Source organism: Chlorocebus sabaeus, chromosome 26 (assembly GCF_047675955.1).
Source record: "Chlorocebus sabaeus isolate Y175 chromosome 26, mChlSab1.0.hap1, whole genome shotgun sequence".
Taxonomy (NCBI): domain Eukaryota; kingdom Metazoa; phylum Chordata; class Mammalia; order Primates; family Cercopithecidae; genus Chlorocebus; species Chlorocebus sabaeus.
Window position 1 is genome coordinate 18,310,226 of NC_132929.1, and position 22,304 is coordinate 18,332,529.

Sequence of the window (22,304 nt, forward strand, 5' to 3'; positions counted from 1 at the left end):
CTTGGCTTACAAGTCTATGTGACATCATATATTTCTTCTACAGTTGTAACTGGATGTATTAGGAAATCAAACATTTCTTTCCTCTTAAGCAAGGCAACAAAAATGTCCAAAAAAAGTCAATGGACAATCAGTGTTTGATAAATGACAAGCTATGCTCTGTGTCAAGTTGTACAAACACTGAACTGCTACAAGAACCTCTTGGGGCTGGACACAGTGGCTTACACCTGTAATCCCAACACTTTGGGAGGCCAAGGTGAGAGGATCACTGGAGCCCAAGAGTTTGAGTCCAGCCTGGGCAATATAGCTAGACCCTGTCTCTACAAAAAAATAAAAATAATTAGTGTGTTATTACACACCAGTAGTCCTACCTACTCGGGAGGCTGAGAGAAGAGGATTGCTTGAGCCCAAGAGTTGGGAGGTTACCAAAAAAACCCAAAAAACGAAACAAAAAACACCAACTTCTTTCTCTCAAAATATTCTGCACCATACCTTTTTTTCCTTTAATTTTCCTTCTTTTATTTTTTCTCTCAAGACTTGGGAGTTCAGGAGAAGATCCATCCTGGAGCGATAAAGAAAAATGCATAAAATCCAATGTGTAAAAGCCATTATCCAAGAGGAGCAAAAGGAATCAATTCCAAGATAGCTGTACGCTATTCTTCACTATTGCTACCATCTCTAACATGATCATAGGAGTCTCACGCACATAGTACAAACTCAAATTTCAGTTGAATAAACATATCTGATTCAAAAAGAAAGAAAGAAAAAAAAGAATCCAGGGTGAAGTGCCTTCTAGCATCCTAGAGGTAGGAAAGCCCATGGAGGTCAGACAAAGCATTCTATCTTGGTGTAGTAAGGCACAAGTAGAAGTATTGACAAAGCCAGTTATATATATAAATATATATATTTATAACTTGGCATAGTTTCTACTTTAAATTTCAGCAAGAAAACCTTTACAACAAAAAGCTTAACAGTCCACGAGACAAGCTCTTTGTCATAGGACAGTTTCTCAGCTTGAAGTGTATTTTAAGTCATCCAATAACATGCACTACATATAGCATCTAGCTCAAAGGAGCAGAATTGCAATTTGAAGCAAGCCTAAAATTCATGACCTTAACTACTATGTTTATCACCTCAGTAGTAAATGAGAGAAGCCCAGCACAGTGATACATGCTTATAGTTCCCAATACTTGGGAGGCTGAGGCAGGAGGACTGCTTGAGTCCAGGAGTTCCAGAGCAGTCTGGACTACATTGTGAGACCTCATCTCTAATATAAATTTTAAAATATTATAAAATAAACAAATAATGAAGAGAAGAACCCATTTTTTTTCACATCGCCAGATCCCAGACTATCTCACTACCAGCACCTCTTTCTTTCCAGAAAGGGATACTGAGAGGGTTAAGCAGTATTACCAGCAGAATTGCCAGAAGAGCAGAAGTGCTATCAGTGAAATAAAAGATTCTTAAAGGCCAGGCTGGGTAACTGAAGGACGAAGGACAGAGTTACACAGACTAAAAATATTTCTATACTCTGTTCATATATACACAAATAGTATTAAAACCATCTTAGTGTTAAGCCTAGCACTCCTGAATCCAGCAATCATCCATGCTCTACAACAGTAGAATGCCTTTCTTCAGCAGCAGTGCAGAATGCATCTATGAAAACAGATTGAGTTACAGTTGAAGATGTGACTGATCCTTGGTCAGGTGACACAAAGAATCATTGGCTTGGACGCTGGTTTTAGATATGACTTCATATTTTCCTGGTACTGTACATTCATATTAGATTACATTTAATTTAGCAGAATTACTCAGTGTAAGAAACCAGTAGGATGAAAGTAAGAACCTCACAATTCTTCTAGAAGTTGAGAGAATCACAATCCCAGACACCCAAGAAAAACAGTTGAAGCTTTTTTAATACACAACCAACTTGCCACATGCGATGTTCTACAAAAAGCAGAGGGAATTATACTCACTCCAGTGGCTCTTCGTTTCTTCCTAATACTTTGGCCATCATTTTGTTCAGCACCAGAGGTACAGCTACTATCTGTGGCTGCATCCGCTAAACTGGAGATCGCAAGGGCTGAGGATGCATTTGATGACAGAGAGTTTCCTTCTCCATTACTCTCTTGGGAATTCTGACTCTCTGAAGGTGGCATAGACCTCTCCTGGCTGTTCAAGTCTTTTGCCGAATGCATCAAAGGTATTATATCGTCAGAAGGTAATTGTGCACTATGTCGCCTTCGGGTAGCAACATTTTCAGCCCTTTCACCTGTTCGGAGGGAGGCAGCCAGAGGTGTCACTTCTTGTTTGAGGTGCATGGTTGCGTTCTGACTCTGTGCAGCCCTCAGTGAGTTACTAGGTGAAACCATCTGCTGGGGCTCATTTTCTTTGCCTGTACCTTCCTCACTGAAGAAGCTATACACAGAAGGAGCTCTGTCCATGATCACGCTGCTCTCAGAAAGGCTTCGCTTTCTTGCCAAGCCAGGGGATGAGGAAATGGAAACGCCTTCCCACTGGAATCCTTCTAGACTGGACAGATCAGGTTCCCCGTCCAAATCTAAGGCTTCTTGTTCATTTTGAACAAGCGGTACCATTTCTATGCCAAACCTTAAGGAAGAAAGAAAAAATGAAAACATAAATTGGATATGGTTGTTGGGAGAGGCATTATTTTTTAATGTGCCAGGTTCTCTCAAGCACTGAGGTTATAAAAAGTAAGGTAGTTCTTGTCTTCAAGGAGCTCACAGTCTAGTAAGTGATACAGATATAAATATATTATGTTGTGACAAGTACCAGATTAGAGGTTTGTATACAGCTACAATAATATATTTGAGGGAGTAAAAATTGAGTTTTATTTCATATGGAGCTCTAAATCTATAATAATACATACAGCATGTAATTTTTAAAAGCAAACAAACCAAACCAAAAGAAAAAAAAACCTTTTATTGAGCATTTACGGGTGCTATATACTGAAAATTTCCAGTGCTAGTCACAGGGTGTGGGAAAAAGAAAGTGGGGGAAAATAAATCCATTATTTCAACAAGTACAGAAATGCCCCTGAAGCCTGCAGAACTGTATCATCGTGCAGCAGAGTTATGACTTTCAAGTAGCAAACCTATGTTGAACACTGTTTTACCATTCAGAAAAGTCTAGTATCTCAACATAAGATGAAGAGCCAAAATATTACACAAGTGCTCAAGAGAAAGCATGTTGTAGTAATAAATACAATGCCCAGAGTACATACAGAAAAGCTAACTATTCGTGGGTTCCAAGTAAAAGGTAATGAGAACAGTTCTATTTAAAAGTTACAGCACGCATTCCAAAATTAAGATCTAGACAAAGACACAGATCTATAGCTCTACATTTTTATACTGTCGTTTTCTACTCCTATAAAGTGATGGATTTTACCCCTATAAAGTGATGACTTTTTTCTTATGTCACCATCTTGTTTCTCAAGTAGGTGTGCTTCCATTTTAACCTGCACTCTCTGCTAGGAAATACTTTATTCCATCTGTCATAGAGTATCAGTCACTATTTGATATTAAATCAAGACATCTACAACAGATATTTTGGCAAACATTTAATTAAATGAAACACGTAGAATTCTCTTGATCAGGGTCAAAGGGTTACTTTAAAAGAAAGCGAGGGGGAAAAAAAAAGAAAGACACTGAAAAGCAGCACACACCTGGGTAAGCCTTTGCCCAGCTCTTGCTTTTTCTTGGTTACTTGCTGAATGACCTGTTCCCAGTTGACATTTCTCCGAGATGCATTTAGAATCTGCCGTAGGGTTGGCTTGAGCCCAGACTCCTTCTCTGTCTCACTCTTTCGGTGACCGCTAATATTGCGAATGCGGCGGGCACTATTGAGGTTTGGCTCAGGAAGGTGCACTCCAGTTTTGCTCTTCAAACTAATGTGCCGGGTTAGATCCCTCTGAAGTGAGGCAGGAAAGCCAAGCTTACTTAGTTCAGGCAGGAGAGGGCCCGAGGGCTGACTGATGTCACTTTTTTGAAGCTCTGCATCCAAGCTAGTACTCTCAAAGCCTTCTGTTTCATAAGACACATGAGATTTAATAGAGTCATCAATCTGTGCATCTTCTAGAGAGGTTTTCAAGTCTAGCAATAAGCCAGGGTGTGGACTGGCTGCAGATGTCATTTGTAATTCAGATTCTTTCTGGTGAACTGTGGGATTACATGGCGAAGTGGATAGTTCTCTAGAAGTCTTCAGGATTCGGTCATCGTCCTCTTTCTCATCAGCAGTACGAGTGCTGCCGGATAACAATTCTGTAGTTGCAGAACCTAGGGTTCCAATTTTTGTTCCCTGCTTTTCCGTGTCAGATGTTTCTCCATCACTTTCATCTTCTAGTGTGTGCACTTGAAACTCAATTTTCAAAGACCCTTTTTCAGATTCTTCTACATTTCTACTTGCTTTTGCATAGTTCCTGGTCCTTTTAGAAGTGCTAAGAAGTGGATTTTGCAATGACTCATGACACTGTAGCACCTCTTTGGCCTTTCGTAACGTATCATTTAAATTATCACCAGATTGCTTTTGAGAGCCAAATGTACTTTTACTCCCTTTTAAAACATGAGAACATGAACTACGCAGTTTGGATATGTAAGGACCATGGTTATCTTCCGCAGAGGGCTTGTTCGAGGGATCTGAGTGTTCTCCAGGGGAAAAAAAATTTGTTTTGGTGTTTTTTGAGGTATTCTTTGGATCTTGCTTTTGAGGAAATGATTTAGTGGCTGGACATGGAAGGAGTGGGGATTTCAATGACGGCATTTTATTTGGGGTATGCTCTTGTTCAGGTTTTTCTGTAATGGAGCACTGTCTTACCACCTCGAAGGAAGCGGCAGAATCAGAAGAGGGCTTGTGATTAAGAGATCCAGTATGCATTTCTTTTTGTGTTTTCTGTGTTGGGGAATTATGTGTTTCATCAGTTTGGGGCTCCTGTATTCCTGTAGTTATCAAGCTAAAATCAAAGAGAGGTTTCTCCATCATTTCTGACTTGTTACCAGTGACGTCTTTCAATCCTGACTGTAAATCCAGAGTCTTCTGGGAAGGGTAAGGCGTCCAGCGACGAGGCTTTTCCCTTACCGCACTGCCATTCTTTCCACTAACTTTGGAAGTAGCAGTGTCTGTTTGTTTAGTGGTTTGGCTTTCCGGCTGCTCAAAATTGAAGTCGAGTAAGCCTTCTGAAGGAAATGTATCACTTGTAAATCCTTCAGAAGGACCTCTATATGTGGCAACTGTACCAAGTTTGTCATTTTCTTGCCGCTGCCAATTATATCTGTCCTGACTGTATTTGTTTGACTTACTAGATTTCTTGTTCCATAGCATAGTCATGTCTTCCATTGGACAGTTAGAATTTCTGTTTCTGCCTGGTTGAAATTTGTCTCCAGGGCCACTGTAATTCCAATTATTTGTACTACGTACACTGGATTTCCAGTTTCCGTTACTGTTGTTCATATGCCAACTGGAAAAGCCACCTGTTCCTTCAGAAAGCCAACTGGAATTCCTTCCTGTACCATTATGATTCCAATCTACTGTTCCGCTATTTGAAAGCCAACCACCTCCAGAATTACTATGGTTGTGAAACCAAGTTGAGGAGCCTCCTGCAACACCCTTATGCCACCCGGAACGTCCTCTTGGCCCACCACCGTTCCTCAAAGAATGTGGAAAGCTGTTTTTCCTAGTATTATTAAAGCCATCTTTTTCCCATTTCCAATCCCGCTGTGGAGGTCCACGATGATGCCATGCAGGCTGACTGTAACTCTCTCTGTCTTGGTAAGGAATTCGGTCTTCTCGTCTCCATTGGGGTCGTCTGTCATCAGAGTTTATTTCTTGGTTGCTATTGGAAGGTTCATCTTGTCTGGAAGAAAAACAGGTTTTTCATTAGTAATTTAAAGGAATTCCTATGCTACCTTGAAAGGCATAACCCTCCAGACTTCCCTTGTACTTTCCTCCCATTACTTAGAATATGTAACCGAGTCTAGTTTCATATCTAATAGTGGTTGTTTTCATATCTTTAAATGATATATTTAAACTTATATTCCTCAACTTATTAACTTAAAAATTAAACATTTTAAATTATTTAAATTTCAAATAATTACAACTATCTCCCCTATCACCCAGAAATATTAAAAATTTGGCACATTTGGCCAGGTGTGGTGGCTCACATCTATAATTCCAGCCACTTTGGGAGGCCGAGGCAGGCAGATCACTTGAGGTCAGGAGTTCAAGACCAACATGGCCAACATGGAGAAACCCCATCTCTACTAAAAATACAAAAATTAGCCATGCGTAGTGCCGCACACCTATAACCCCAGCTACTCAGGAGGCTGAGGAATGAGAATCACTTGAACCCAGGAGGCGGAGGTTGCAGTGAGCTGAGATCGCACCATTGCACTCCAGCCTGGGCAACAGAGTGAGACTATCTCAAAAAAACAAGCAAACAAAAATTTGACACATTTATATTCTCCTCCCTTTCTTGGTCCTGTTTTTCTTGGCATGTTCTGAGATTTTGTCCCTATCATCCAATTATTATTTTTATATTATGCAGCTTTTTTGGAATAAGAACAATTATATTTTATAGCTATAGTTATCTTTTTTTTTTTTCTTTTTGAGACAGAGTCTTGCTCTGTTGGCCAGGCTGGAGTGCAGTGGCACAATCTCAGCTCACTGCAACCTTTGTCTCTGAGGCTCAAGCAATTCTCCTGCCTCAGCCTCCCAAGTAGCTGGGATTACAGGCATGCGCCACCACGTCCGGCTAATTTTTGTATTTTTGGTAGACACGGTGTTTCACCATGTTGGCCAGGCTGGTCTCAAACTCCTGACCTCAGGTAATTCACCCACCGCAGCCTCCCAAAGTGCTGGGATTACAGGCGTACAGGCATGAGCCACTGCGCCTGGCCTAGTTATCATATTTAATACAATTTTATATTCAGCTGCCCTTAATACCATGATTTTTCCAGTTTGTAGGTTCTTTCTGAAAAACTCCCATTTCTTAACCTATTTTAAATAAGATTATACTTTGCATGGTTATTTTTATTAATAAACACTTTGACCAGTACCCATTCAATAACCATTAGTGGTATAAGAAGACTTTTATGTATAGTTCTGGTTTGTGAAGGGCTTAGCACCTAGCTGAGATAATAAGGTCATAAACAGGAGGAAAATAGCATATACCAAACAAGTAGTAACCATCAGATGTGCTATAAGAGCTTCATGAGCTAGAGGTTTTTATAAAGAAACTACAGCTGTGTCATGTATTCATGGTAGATGAGGAGTCCACAGAAACATGAATAAACTTCAGTAAGCATCACAGCAGTAGGTGTAAATACTATTTTCTTCTACAAACTGCCTATGGTGTGCATGGCCATGGTGCTTATCATGTGCTAAGTGCTCAAAATACTGAGTACTGCTAGTTAAAATTTACCGAGTACCTAAGTACCAGGCATTTAATGCCAAGCACCTTATATACAGATTATCTCTTTTAGTTTTTATAATCCTGAGGCAAGTATTCTTTTTTTTTTTTTGAGATGGAGTCTTGCTTTGTCACCTAGGCTGGAGTGCAATGGCATGATCTCGGCTCACTGCAACCTCCACCTCTCGAGTTCAAGTGATTCTCCTGCCTCAGCCTCCTGAGTAGCTGGGATTACAGGTGCCCACCACCATGCCTGGCTAATTTTTATATTTTTAGTAGAGACGGGGTTTCACCATGTTGGCCAGGCTGGTCTTGAACTCCTGACCTCATGATCTGCCTGCCTCAGCCTCCCAAAACGCTGGGATTACAGGCGTGGCAAGTATTCTTATTATTCCTACTTTTGAGATGAGAAATTGAGCAGTAGAGAGGTTACATAACTTGACTAGAATAAGACAGCCAGAAAGTAGCAGAGCAGAGATTTAAACCTTGGCAGTCTGACTCCAGCGAGAGTCTATACTCCTAACCATAGGCCGTCATAGAATCAACATCTCAAAACAAAGTTTCCACATCTAAGTTCCTTCCTCTGACCTTAACTTAAAAATCTTAAACTCAGTACTGACTTAAATTGGCTTTAAAGGGTTTTAATGTCTATGATATTTTGGACACAAATTGGAACTTCTTCCTTTTTCACAAGATGGAATTTAAAAGTCTATCTAGAAATTCAAACATCCACTAATGTTATATAAATTACAATCATTTCTAAACAGGAGACTGTTTAGAAAGTAACAAGTATTATTACATACAGTAGCAGAATTTTTTTTATAACCATTAACCAAATTGCCTTTATGTTTTGATTCTATGTAAAAACTTTTGACATCCAAGGAGACCACTGACACAGCTATACTGATATGATCAGAAATGGGAGAATTGGGAGATAAATAACTCACGAAGTAGAATTCCTAGATTTCATGAATTGGCTAGATTCAGAAGATAGGAGCATTCAGCTAAACCCACAGACCAGAAAGCATAATCTAAGTTAAAAATCATGAAGGAAAAAAGAAAAAAAACACTCCTGAAGAAGTAGATGATTTTGGCCAAGTGTGGTGGCTCATGTCTGTAATCTCAGCACTTTGGGAGGCCAAAGCGGGTGGATCACTTGAGCCCAGAAGTTCGAGGCCAGCCTGGGCAACATGCCTAAACCCCATCTCTACCAAAAATAAAAATTAAAAGAAAAATTAGCCAGGCATGGTGGCAATGCATGCCTGTAGCCCCAGTTTCTTGGGAAGCTGAGGTGGGAGGACTGTTGGAGCCTTAGGAAGTTGAGGCTGCAGTGAGAGGTGTCATCGTGCCACTACACTCAAGCCTGGGTGACAGACCAACACTCTGTCTCCAAAAAAAAAAAAAAAAAGAAGAAGTAGATTATTTTATAAATAGGTCACCAAGGAGGCATATCAAAAGACTCAAAAAATAGTAACTATGATATGAATATCTAATCTATTCTGTCTTAATGTTTATTTACACAGATAAAGCTAATAATGGCACTAGTATGTAAGAACAAAATAGAAGTTAGTCTCCCAGAGGCTTCAACTGCCTAAAGTAGGAGAAAGTAAACTGCAACGATATTAAAAGTAATGAAAATGTCATTTGAAGGACTAAGCTACTAAATGATTTAAGAACCATGTTGTTTGAGTGTCCCTCATCTGAAATGCTTGGGACCAGAAATGCTTTGCATTTCAAATTGCTTTGGGTTTTGGAATATTTTTGCATATACGTAATGGGATATTATGGGAATGCGACCCAAGTCTAAACATAAAATTCATTTATGTTTCATATATACCTTTTATACAAAGTCTGAAGATAATTTTAGGTAATATTTTAAATAATTTTGTAAAATGAAATGAGGTGTGGAATTTTCCACTGGTGGCCTCATATTGGCACTCAGAAGTTTTGGATTTTGGTGCATTTTCAGATTTTGGATTACGGATGCTCACTCTTTATTGATATTTTAAGACTAAGAAAGTTGGCCGGGCGCGGTGGCTCAAACCTGTAATCCCAGCACTTTGGGAGGCTGAGACGGGCGGATCACGAGGTCAGGAGATTGAGACCATCCTGGCTAACATGGTGAAACCCCGCCTCTACTAAAAAACACAAAAAACTAGCCGGGCGAGGTGGCGGGCACCTGTAGTCCCAGCTACTCGGGAGGCTGAGGCAGGAGAATGGCGTGAACCCGGGAGGCGGAGCTTGCAGTGAGCTGAGATCTGGCCACTGCACTCCAGCCTGGGCGACAGAGTGAGACTCCGTCTCAAAAAAAAAGACTAAGAAAGTCTCCTTCAAGGACTTGTTCAAAAAACTTTTTTTTTTAATTTAAATTTTCTTTCTTTTTTGGTTACATAGATAAGGGCTTCCTATGTTGCCCAGGCTGGTCTTGTAGCCCTGGCCTCATCTCCTCAGGCACCAGGACAACAGGCCTGAGCCACCATGCCTCCCAGCAAAAAAATTTTAAACACACAGAGTAAAAACAACTTCCTTTTTATAGTCAAGCCTCTAACTAAAAAGGAGGTACAGACCAGGTATAACTAGTATTCAAGAATAATCTTTAAATTTTTATTTTAGAATCTGAAATGATTCTCTTCATATTCTGGGACTTAAAAAATTATCCCACCTCATAAGTGCTTCTCTCTCTTCCCCTCACATCTGAAAATTTCTACCTCATTAATTAAACTCTTTTTAACAAATTTTATAATTAAACTCTTTAGACCAGAAAACAGTAAGGTGAAAACGTAAATGCCTAATATCTGAATGTATAAATGTAGGTATGAAATTAAGCAGTACAAATTAGAAAATTTATATTGCTTAAATGATCTTGACACTAACAAAAAAATTTACTCAATAAAGCACTGTGGTAGTCACTGGGGATTCAAAGACAAAAAGATAAATCACATTTGGCAGAAGCACCACGTTAATTCACACCAGTCAAAAAACATTTTCCTAAGAAATGTTATTTTGGTAATAAGACTATACTATGTACTATATAATTTATACAATGAAGCTTATATTCTAACACCTTTCCACTAGAAAATTTAAACGCCAAATAACAACTTATTGGTATTCAAAAGATTTGGATACTGGCCAGGTATGGTGGCTCACGCCTGTAATCCCAGCACTTTGGGAGGCTGAGGCAGGCAGATTGCTTGAGGTCAGGAGTTTGAGACCAGCTTGGCTACTGGGGTGAAACCCCGTCTCTACTAAAAATACAAAAAAAATTCGCCAGGCATGGTGGCGGGCATCTGTAATCCCAGCTACTCAGGAGGCTGAGGCAGGAGAATTGCTTGAACCCAGGAGGCAGAGGTTACAGTGAACCAAGATCACACCACTGCAGTCCAGCCTGGGTGGGTGACAGAGTGAGACTCCATCTTAAAAAAAAAAAAAGATTTGGATACCAATAAAACCATTCTCAACATAGTTACCAACATGGCAAAAATTTCAGATATGTGGCTACAGCTTATGTAGGAACAATACTGAGTTTGTTTTTTTAAGAAGATATTACAGTAGTTCAAGAAAGCATTTCACTGCCCTTTGATTAATAAGACAACAACCTCCAGCTAAACTTTATACCTAAGTTTAAAGGCTATGGACTGAACAGTACAAAGATATAAAATGTATTCTCTGCTGTGTTCTGTTATAGATAGGCTTTTTAAAAAATCAATTACTTACCGACTTTGTTCTTTCCTTTGTTTTATTAACTGAATGAGTTCCTTGTCAAAATAATCTTCTTCCTCTTCCTCTCCTTTTCCATCATCTTCTCTTTCCTGGGCATCAACGTTATCTTTGTGCAACTGGCCAGAAATGTGCTTTGCATATGCAGAAAGACCCACTTCTGTGACCCCGCACACTCGGCACTCATGACTAATGTCCCTAGGGAAAGAGGGAGATGAGGGACATTCAATTCTCCCCACTGGCATGGCACACTCACCAGATCTGCTATCGTTTCCTCTGAAGGACACTGCACACTTTGGCACAGTGAAAAATTAGTGCTAATTAATTTTAATGCTCCTTTCATCACTTTTAATAAGTTTGTTTATAAGTTACTTTTGAAATGAGTTTAAGATTCTTTTCCAGCAATCAAGAGGCAATACACTTCAGATAAATGTCGTTTAGGAGGAGAAATCTTCTTGAATTGCTGTACTTAAAACCTTGTCAGAGGAAACATGGTGAAAGGGGAGGCAGGGCAGGGGGCTCGGAGCAAGCAGAAGTTGCTCTGGAGCACACCCATGGTGCCAGCTGCACTCAGAAGGCCTGGTGACAGCGCTTACATTTAATCTTCAGTCTAGAGCTTTCTTCCAGTGAAAGTTAAGGGGTGGAAACAAGAGTAGGTGGCGCAGCCAATCCCAAGTGGGTAACTAAATCGGAACAGCTGGAGCTCTGCCTGGAATGTGAGGATTCCGGACCCAGCGGTAGTCCAGGCAAACTTTTTTGGTCTGGATGATACAAGTGATCTACATTCTGCTTCAGAAGGGCTTGTTTTAAAGGGAATGGAAAGCATTTCAGTTGTAGGAAGTTAACAGCTGTGCCAAGCAAATGTATTTTCTCAAGTTTCAGAAAATGCTACAGTTCAGAGAGATGCAAAACCAGGTTTTTAGTTAAACTAGGCAGACGTTTTTGCTTTGTTTTTTTACTTTACATACTTCATGGCAAATCTCACTTAGCCAGTCTTCAGAAGCCAAAGTCTTGAATCAGTGTCCAGAGCTGCAGATCAATCATTTAACTGCTTTTTAGCTTCTGGAAATCCCTCGACTGGGTCAGCTGACTATGCAGTCATTTATGAGAAACATCTGAACGCCATAGTTACAAGACAGCAGTATCCATTCAACAATCCAAATTGGCTTAACTCTGTATCATGTGTCTTGGATTTAGACTAGTTATATTTTTGCACTTCCTATGCCAATCTATTAAAAAAAACCCAACAACCCAAAAAGACATGCCGTCTTTGTCCAGACAGAAATACATACACACACGTGCACCTCTGTTCCATCTTTCCCTCACAAATACCTAGACATAGGCAGAATTTACATCAATCAACCAGAAGAGACCCTCAAAACTGGGCACTTCATTTACTAGAAGACAGTTACTGTTACAGATCACCTGAATATTCATTCAAGAAAAAAAAAAAAAAGGCCGGGCTTGGTGGCTCACGCCTGTAGTCCCAGCACTTGGGGAGGACGAGACGGGTGGATCACGAGGTCAGGAGTTCGAGACCAGCCTGACCAACCTGGTAAAACCCCATCTCTACTAAAAATACAAAAATTAGCCGGGTGTGGTGGTGGCACCTGTAATCCCAGCTACTCGGGAGGGTGAGGCACGAGAATCACTTGAACCTGGGAGGCGGAGGTTGTAGTGAGCTGAGATCGTGCCACTGCACTCCAGCATGAGCAACAGAGTGAGACTCCATCTCAAAAAAAAAAAAAAAGAAAAAAGAAAAAAGAATAATCCTCAACTTTCTCCAGTTTACCAGGGATACTGATACTTTTCTCTCAAGCAATTAAATTGATGGTAGCTCATTCCAACTGAACATTAATAACAAGCTGTTTCTCAAAGCAACACACAAAGAAGTTAATTATATAAATCTATCACAATGGGCAGCATGAGAACAGTCTGAGGACTATAACAAATCTACAATATCTCCTGTACACTATAAAGATTCCAATCAACTCAATTTTCCAGTTAGAAAATCTTTTTGTCGGCCGGGCGCAGTGGCTGAAGCCTGTAATCCCAGCACTTTGGGAGGCTGAGGTGGGTGGATCACGAGGTCAGGAGTTCGAGACCAGCTTGGCCAATATGGTGAAATCCCACCTCTACTTAAAATACAAAAATCAGCCGGGCACGGTGGCGCGCGCCTGTAATCCCAGCTACTCAGGAGGTTGAGGCAGAAGAATCGCTTGAACCTGGGAGGTAGAGGCTGCAGTGAGCCGAGATCACTCCACTGCACTCCAACCTGGGTAACAGAGTGAGACTTGGTCTCAAAAAAAAAAAAAAAAAAAAGAAAAGAAAATATTTTTGCCTTAAAACTTTCTAAAACTATGGAAAATATCTTAGCCTACTTTTCTATCTAAAAACTCACAGACTGCTAAACTGACTACTGTAGTACCAGGGACATCTTTCAACTAGGGACTTTAGTATAATCCCTAAAAGGTATTTTAAAATAAAATTCCTGATTTTATCCTTACTTCTAAAATGCAGAGAATTTGTCTAATGCTCAAACTATCTATCAAAACCCCTCACTCTTAAAAGACACAGCTAGAAAGCAATACTGACTTTCCAAATATTAAGGAATGTTGTATAAAGTAGGCAGAACTTAACTGTTAAAAATAAACATCCATAATAATAAACCCACACACCCTGCAACCCCCAAAGCACAAACATATGTTGGATTCTTAACAGTGGAACATTTTCAAACCATTTTGCAATCCTAGTGAGAAAGAATATAACCATAGTTCCAAAATTATTTGACAGAGAACAAATCAGAGACCCTGCCCAGAAGGGCACAGGCAGTAAGTGCAGTATAAAAGTTAACACTAGCCGGGTGCTTACGCCTGTAATCCCAGCACTTTGGGAGGCTGAGGTGGGCAGATCACCTGAGGTCAGGAGTTCAAGACCAGCCTGACCAACATGGAGAAACCCAGTCTCTACTAAAAATACAAAATTAGTCAGGTGTGGTGGCGCATGCCTGTAATCCCAACTACTCGGGAGGCTGAGGCAGGAGAATCACTTGAATCCAGGAGATGAAAGTTGTGGTGAGCGGAGATTGCACCATTGCACTCCAGCCTGGGCAACAAGAGCAAAACTCCATCTCAAAAAAAAAAAAAAGTTAATACTAAAAATGATTTTTCAAAAAACCAAATCCCTAACATTTTCCTATAAATAAAATCCAGTTTAAAACAGAAACTCTGCAAGAAACTTAAAAAAAAAAAACTTTATAAGAAACTTCAAAAAGTATAAAGAAGTAATACGGTGACCTCCACACACATCTGTGTTTTCAGAAGATGCGGTTAGACCACCCTGTTCTTTCTCTGTGTGACCACATCTTCTGAAAATTCAAGTGTGTGTGGAGTAAGCATATTTACCTCTGTTCTCTACACAACAGGCATTCATGCTTCAACATACAGTGTTTGGGAAACCACGTTTTAAAAACCTAATAGCAAATTAAATAATATTTTAATGATGCTACTTGATATTTATTAATAATCAGTTAAAATCCTACACTGTGTGAATAAATAAAATAATTATGGGGGAAATGTACAGCTTTGCTCCTTGGCTAGCAAAGGCAATAATTTTCCTTAGGGCATTAAAAGGAGGGCCTAAATTAGCTTCATCCTGTTACCACACAATTTCCTCTCATGTGCAAAATGCAAAGTCTTAAGATATTCTCTCCATAAGCTTTTCTTTATTAAGCTTGCTCTAACTACCCGACAACAGCTGCTGAATAAATAAAGGTTGTGCCTTTTTAATAGTCTCTATCTGGAGATGCTACTTACGGCCCACACATCTGAAGAAGTATATTAGGAAAAAACAGGGAAATGTTTCACATGTCCACAGCTGTGAACCAAATAAGACCAGTTACTTATTGCTTATTCAAGCTTGCATGCAAAGCCTAAACAACATGTACTTTGCAATTCTTAACCAGATCACAACCAAAAACTGTAGACACAACTACACTGAGCAAAAGAAAGTCTCAGTGTCAGAAACTCAGTAGTTAAAAATGAAATCCAGAGGAAATAATCACAAACTCAGGATAACAGGGTAAAGAAATAATGACTGATAATAATTTGACCCTATGGTACAAGCTGGTGAAGACCATTCTTACAGTAAAAGCTCCAAGCCAGTAAACAGTTTTTGAGATTTTGTGGGATTTCCTATAATTTTGTAAGCTGTTTTTTCTTGCTACCTGTTTGTCTTCTCCCTTATATGTAACATAATTTGTTACAGGTCAGGAACACTATATCCAATATGTGAGTAAATAAGTACTAAAGGCTATCCTCTAAAGAAAATGAGTTAGGGTGCGAAACCTGACATTCCTATTGGCAGCTCAGGGAGGCTTTTAGTGCCTTTTTCCTAATTATTTTACTGTGATCCAAATAATTAAAAATGGTAGATAAAATCTCCATGGTACAGCATAGCTGCCTGGGTGGAAAAGAACACATTACAGAACAAAACATAAATGACAATGTGATTCATTATGTTAATATCACAAAACGAAATGTGTATCTATAAATATAAGTGTATAGGCCGGGCGTGGTGGCTCATGCCTGTAATCCCAGCACTTTGGGAGGCTGAGGCAGGTGGATCACCTGAGGTCAGGAGTTCGAGACCAGCCTGGTCAACATGGCGAAACCCGGTTTCTACTAAAAATACAAAAAATTAGCCGGGCGTGGTTGCACGCACCTGTAATCCCAGCTACTTGGGAGGCTGAGGCAGGAGAATCGCTTGAACCCAGGAGGCGGAGGTTGCGGTGGGCCAAGATCGTACCACTGCACTCCAGTTTGGGCTACAAGTGTGAAACTCCATCTCAATAAATAAATAAATAAGTATGTAAATGCATAGAAAGAGATCTGGATAGGATATACACCAACCACTGAGTCTCCCCTAAGAGAGAAATAGGATTTAGAGGGGAAAGGGGAGTGGGGTAGGGAGAAGACTTTTACTTTTTGAAAAACTTTTTATGATTCTGCATTGATTATAAACATAAGTCTTATGTGATCAAACTTGGTTTTGTTTTGAGACAGGGTCTCACTGTCGCCCAGGCTGGAGTGCTGTGGCACAATCATAGCTCACTGCAGCCTCGAACTCCTAGGCTCAAGGGATCCTCCTGCCTCAGCATCCTTTACGTAGTTGGACTACAGGTGCAACCCACCACACCTGGCTATTTATTTATTTATTTACTTTTGGGTAGAGAAGGGGTCCCACTATGTTGCTCAGGTTGGTCTCGAACTCCTGATCCTCCTGTCTTAGCCTCCCAAGGTGCTGGGATTATAGGCACGAGCATTGTGGCCAGCCCAAACTTTTTAAAACGTTTTAAATGGCTGATTAGTGATGTCTGAAATAAATGAGGCATTAATCTTTGAATGCAATGGGCTTCTCTCCTACAGACTAGATTTACTGACCTCGTTCGTTTTGTTTAACGATGTAGCGCAGATGGGTTGGGTGGCAGGTAAGTAACCCTTAATGAACTCTAGAAGGAAGTCTGTTGAAAATGGGATTTTAGGCTGGGTGCGGTGGCTCACACCTGTAATCCCAGCACTTTGGGAGGCCGAGTCGCATTTCATAGATTTTGAATGTTAATGAGATACAGATCATATATATTCAAGGTATTATGATAAGGGCTTCTGGCCATGCAGAGTGGCTCATGCCTGTTGCTCCACCAATTTGGAAGGCAGAGGCAGGAGGATCAGCTAGAGCCCAGGAATTCAAGACCACCCTGAGCAACAGAGTGGAACCCTATCTTTACAAAAAATAAAAGCCAAATAAAAGACAGAATGGAACCCTGTCTTTACAAAAAATAAAAGCCAAAAATAAAAGCCAAAAGGGTGTGGTGCCACACACCTGTAGTCCCAGCTACACAGTAAGCTAAGGTGGGAGGATTGTTTGAGCCCAGTTTGAGGTTGCAGTGAGCTGTGATTGTGCTACGGCACCCCAGTCTGGTGGTAGACTGAATGAGACCCTGTCTCAAAAAAGTATATATTAAAAATAATAAGGGCTCCCCGTACTAAATTTGAGTGCGTCTCCTTTATATTGCTAAGACCTAACCTTCACACAGTAAGAGACTGGGGGCAGGGAAAAATTCCACTAATAGGCTAAAGAGATGCTGAAAGTTTAATAACACATTAATTTGCCCACAGAATCTTAAACTGTGGGTCATAAAAAAATAAATTTCAAATGACCTAGGTTGACATCCTGATCAAAACTTGTAACTATTGGCCAGGCACAGTGGCTCACGCCTGTAATCCCAACACTTTGGGAGGCCGAGGCGGGTGGATCACAAGGTCAGGAGTTCGAGACCAGCCTGACCAACATGGTGAAACCCCATCTCTACTAAAAGTACAAAAATTAGCCACGCGTGGTGGCGCACACCTGTAATCCCAGCTACTCAGGAGGGTGGAGAGTTGCTTGAACCCAGGAGGCGGAGGCTGCAGTGAGCCGAGATGGCACCACTGCACTCCAGCCTGGGAGACAGAGTGAGACTCCATCTCAAAGAAAAAAAAAAAAAAAACTTGTAACTTTTATTCATGGGATAAGATATAATTCCTATTTCCTAGGTTCCCAATGTTTCTCTATCTATCCTGTTTCCAAACTTCAAATTGACAGAAGTCAAATACATCAAAAAAGAAATCACAAATAGACAAAAGACATGGAATACACACACATGCTACTTTTTTTTTTTGAGACAGGCTCTGGCTCTGTCACCTGGCTGGAGTGTGGTGGTGTGATCTTGGCTCACCGCAACCTCCAACTCCCAGGTTCAAGTATCTTCCCACCTCAGGCTGATGAGTAGCTGGGACTACGGGCACACACCACTACACCCAGCTAATTTTGGAGTTTTTTGTGGGGTAGGGCATAGAGACAGGTGATATGGTTTGGCTGTGTCCCCACCCAAATCTCACCTTGAATTGCAGTAATCCTCACATGTCAAGGGTACGGCCAGGTGGAGATAACTGAATCATAGGGGCAGTTTCCCCCATACTGTTCTCATGGTAGTGAATAAGCCTCAGGAGATCTGATGGTTTTATAAATGGGAATTCCCCTGCATGAGCTCTCTTGCCTGCTGCCATGTAAGACGTAACTCTGCTCCTCATTCACCTTCCGCCATGACTGTGAGGCCTCCCCAGCGACGGGGAACTGTGAGTCAATTAAACCTCCCTCCTTTATAAATTACCCAGTCTCGGGTATGTCTTTATTAGCAGCATGAGAATAGACTAATACAATGGGGTTTCCCCATGTTGTCCAGGTTGGTCTTGAACTCCTGGGCTCAAGCAATCTGCCTGGCTCAGTTTTCCAAAATGCTGGGATTACAGGCATGAGCCATTGCACCTGGCCTACATTTCATTTTTTAAAGGTGTCCACTTTTAGATTTCCTTTCCTTAAACATTTCAAGCTTTAAATCACAGAACAGCATTCTTCTTCTTCTTTTTTTTTTTTTTTGAGACAGGGTCTCACTGTGTCACCCAGGCAGGAGGGCAGTGGCCCAATCACTGTAGCCTGGACCTACCTAAGCTCAAGTGATCCTCCCAACCTAAGCCTCCCAAATAGCTGGGACCACTGGCTATTAGCTGCCACACCCACCTAATTTCTTTATTTGTAGAGACAAGGTCTTGCTATGTTGCCCAGGCTAGTCTCAGACTCCTGGGTTCAAGTAATCCTTCCACCCTGGGCTCCCAAAATGTTGGGATTATAGGCATGAGTCACTGCACCTGGCCAGCATTCTTAAATACACTTAAGGTTTATATTTCAATTTTGTTTATACCAATGAGATTCAGTGCCATCTAGCAGACTTTGGATGTCTCAGACAATTTCAGCAATACTAAATGTTTATGGCATGCAGTAATGTGTAACACTACTGAAGTAAAAATACAAAATGCCCTAGTTGTAAGGCTGGCAGGTAGGAATGACACAGCTTACTAATGAGAGAGTTAGCTCATCCCAACTCACCTTTGTTGTAATCTACTCGATAGGGCCGCTGTAAATTCACATATTTAAGATGCCCAAAGGTATCAGAGTTTGTCTTCTTTTGAATGCCAAAAATCTACTATACTTTGTATTAGTTCTAAAAGATTGTTCTACACCATAAGACAACATTTGCTTATGATGGATTACTGCAAAACAAACCGACAGGCACCATCATCACTCAGATCCACCCACATTCACAAACTTACGGAAGAGAGCCATTCCCATACCTGCCCTTCAGGTTCTCAAGTTCCCTGTGATGCAACATGCTCCGCATGTGTTCGTCCATCTCCTTCAAAAGTAAAGAAAGTAGATTAAAACTAAGCAGGATTGCTTTGAAAAAACTCCTCTGTTCCTATTCAATCAAAAATTGAGGCTCAAACTCCTTATGTCAAAATGTGTTTATGGTTATGCTCAATTTAATACTGAAATCAGTTCCTTAATAATTGACCGTGTTTTTAAATATATTTCATGTTTAAATAAAAAGAATTCTTCAAAAGACATATTTAAGTGGCTTTCCAAAAAGATTAGAAAGTATTGTCTTTAGCAAGCAAAAGACTTACAAGTAAACTAAGTAGGTTAAATTCTATCCCATTATAAAGAATTTACTAAAGTTCATTTTAAAAACACCTGTCAAACCACTCAACTTTTCAACTATTTGACTTCTTTTATCCATAGTTTCTCAAGAGTAAGCTACAACTCTTACTTTACCCATGTCTTGGACAGGGCCTAGCATAGAGTCATCAATAAGCATTTGTTGAATGAATATAGATAGATACATCAATTCTAGATAGGAGTTACAAACATAACAGAGCCTCTCTATGCTAGATAAGAAAGTTTTAAAAAAATACTTTGAACATAGCAGCTTAATCATTCCTTTATCTTCACTGTCCACTCCCTCACTTCCCCAATGGATTTGTTTGGTTCCAGTGAAAAGTTTGAACATTTATAGTAGATTCCCTCCTTTCCATCCTTAGAGGGAAGAAAATATGTGAGAAAGCTGCCACTTACAAACATGCAAACTGCCAGGTGCGGTGGCTCACGCCTGTAATCCCAGCACTTTGGGAGGCTGAGGTGGGCGGCTCACGAGGTCAGGAAATCAAGACCATCCTGGCCAACATGATGAAACCCTGTCTCTACTAAAAATACGAAAATTAGCCAGGCGTGGCGGCGCGTGCCTATAGTCCCAGCTACTCAGGAGGCTGAGGCAGGAGAATCGCTCGAACCTGGGAGGCGGAGGCTGCAGTGAGTTAAGATTGTGCCATTGCACTCCAGCCTGGCAACAGAACAAGACTCCGTCTCAAAAAAAAAAAAAAGAAAAAGAAAAAAACACGCACACATGTGCACATACACATGCACAAAACTCAAAAAGCTATAAATGTCTATCCCTTTGTCACTCTACAGTATATACAGCCAGAATGCCATAAATAGAGAATGAGTATTCACATATATAATAATAAAGGGCTACTACACTTGTTGTGTTATTGCTATTTACTGCATCCTGTGTGAAGTCCCTCAAACAATTTCTCACTTGAACTGCAAAATACTGCCGAAGGAGTATGATTAATTTCATGCTGAAGAATGCAGAGAAGTTAACTCATTCATTCACTCACCAAATATTTATCAAGTTCTTGTTATATGCCAAGAACAGCACTAGGCATTAAAGGTTAAGTGTGAAAACACTCAGTTTTGGCCGGGCACAGTGGCTCATGCCTGTAATCCCAGCACTTTGGGAGGCTGAGGCAGGCGGATCATGAGGTCAGGAGTTTGAGACCAGCCTAACCAACATGGTGAAACCCCGTCTCTACTAAAATTACAAAAAAAAAAAAACAAAAAAAACCCACAACACTAGCTGGGCATGGTGGTGGGCGCCTGTAATCCCAGCTACTTGGAAGACTGAGGCAGGAGAATCGCTTGAACCCAGGAAGGCAGAGGTTGCAATAAGCCGAGATCGTGCCACTGCACTCCAGCCTGGGCAACAAGAGTGAGACTCCGTCTCAAAAAACAAACAAACAAACAAAATATTCAGTCTTGCCCTCTCAGAGTCACAAATAATCAAGTGGTCAAAGTGGGATTCAAACCCAGGCAGATCTGACACCAAAGCTAATGCTTCAAACACTATGTCACATTGTAAGCATTGGGTGCATTGACATTTTTTCATTATATACAGGTCATTTGTCTCGCTCTGTCGCCCAGGTTGGAGAGTAGTGGCTCGATTTTGGCTCACTGCAACCTCTGCCTCCCAGGTTTCAAGAGATTCTCCTGCCTCAGCCTCCTGAGTAGCCTGGATTACAGGCATGCGTCACTACGCCCAGCTAATTTTTTGTATTTTAAGTAGAGATGGGGTTTCATCATGTTGGCCAGGCTAGTCTTGAACTCCTGACCTCAGGTAATCTGCCCGCCTTGGCCTTCCAAAGTTCTGGGATTATAGGCGTGAGCCACCGTGCCCGGCCAAAACACTTCTTTTAAATGGCAATTTTACTGAAGATGAGCATTGTTTCCTTCCTATCTCTACAAATGCTTCATAAGGAGAGAGTAGCTTTACACATTACCTCTTCTAGCCACAACTGATTGGCCAGTAACTAAAATTAACACTTGCAGACTTGAAAACTAAGACAAGTTAGTGACAGAATAGAATGAAAAAAATCCATTAATATACACAACTTCGGCGGGGCACGGTGGCTCATGCCTGTAACCCCAACACTTTGGGAGACCAAGGTGGGTGGATCACCTGAGGTCAGCAGTTCTCGACCAGCCTGACCAACATGGTGAAACCCCGTCTCTACTAAAAATACAAAATTAGCTGGATGTGGTGGCACATGCCTGTAATCCCAGCTACTCAGGAGGCTGAAGCAGGAGAATCACTTGAACCCAGGAGGTGGAGGTTGCAGTGAGTCAAGGTCACGCCATTGCACTCCAGCCTGGGCAACAAGAGCAAAAACGCCGTCTCAAAAAAAAAAAAAAAAAAAAATATATATATATAGATATATAGATATATAAAATATATCTATATAGATATATATGAAGTCTTTATGCTTCCTGCTATTCAATTCTTCCTTGATTTAGATGCTAACCAACATGCCTAACACCCTTTACTTGAGCTAAATTTAAGTGAGTTCTGTTCCTTACAACAAAACCATTCCTGACAAAACAGCATTCATTGAAATGG

General features: G+C 40.7%; 1 protein-coding gene across 5 annotated transcripts in view; it reads right to left on the minus strand.

Moving 5' to 3' along the window:
• ZNF106 (zinc finger protein 106) overlaps window positions 1–22,304 on the minus strand; it is an 81,917-nt gene that overhangs the window by 32,020 nt on the left and 27,593 nt on the right. For 3 of the 5 annotated variants that reach the window (XR_012091469.1, XM_008016899.3, XM_008016897.3), the window contains exons 3-7: window positions 19,366–19,427; window positions 11,135–11,335; window positions 3,683–5,866; window positions 1,974–2,607; window positions 490–559 (exon numbers count right to left, since the gene is read on the minus strand). Coding sequence is in view for 4 of the 5 variants with exons in the window: in XM_008016899.3 (XP_008015090.2) it covers window positions 490–559; window positions 1,974–2,607; window positions 3,683–5,866; window positions 11,135–11,335; window positions 19,366–19,427 (3,151 nt within the window). In the remaining variant the exon portion in view is untranslated. The remainder of the gene's footprint in view (window positions 1–489; window positions 560–1,973; window positions 2,608–3,682; window positions 5,867–11,134; window positions 11,336–19,365; window positions 19,428–22,304) is intronic. The other 2 variants (XM_038009864.2, XM_008016901.3) reach the window with 1 other exon arrangement.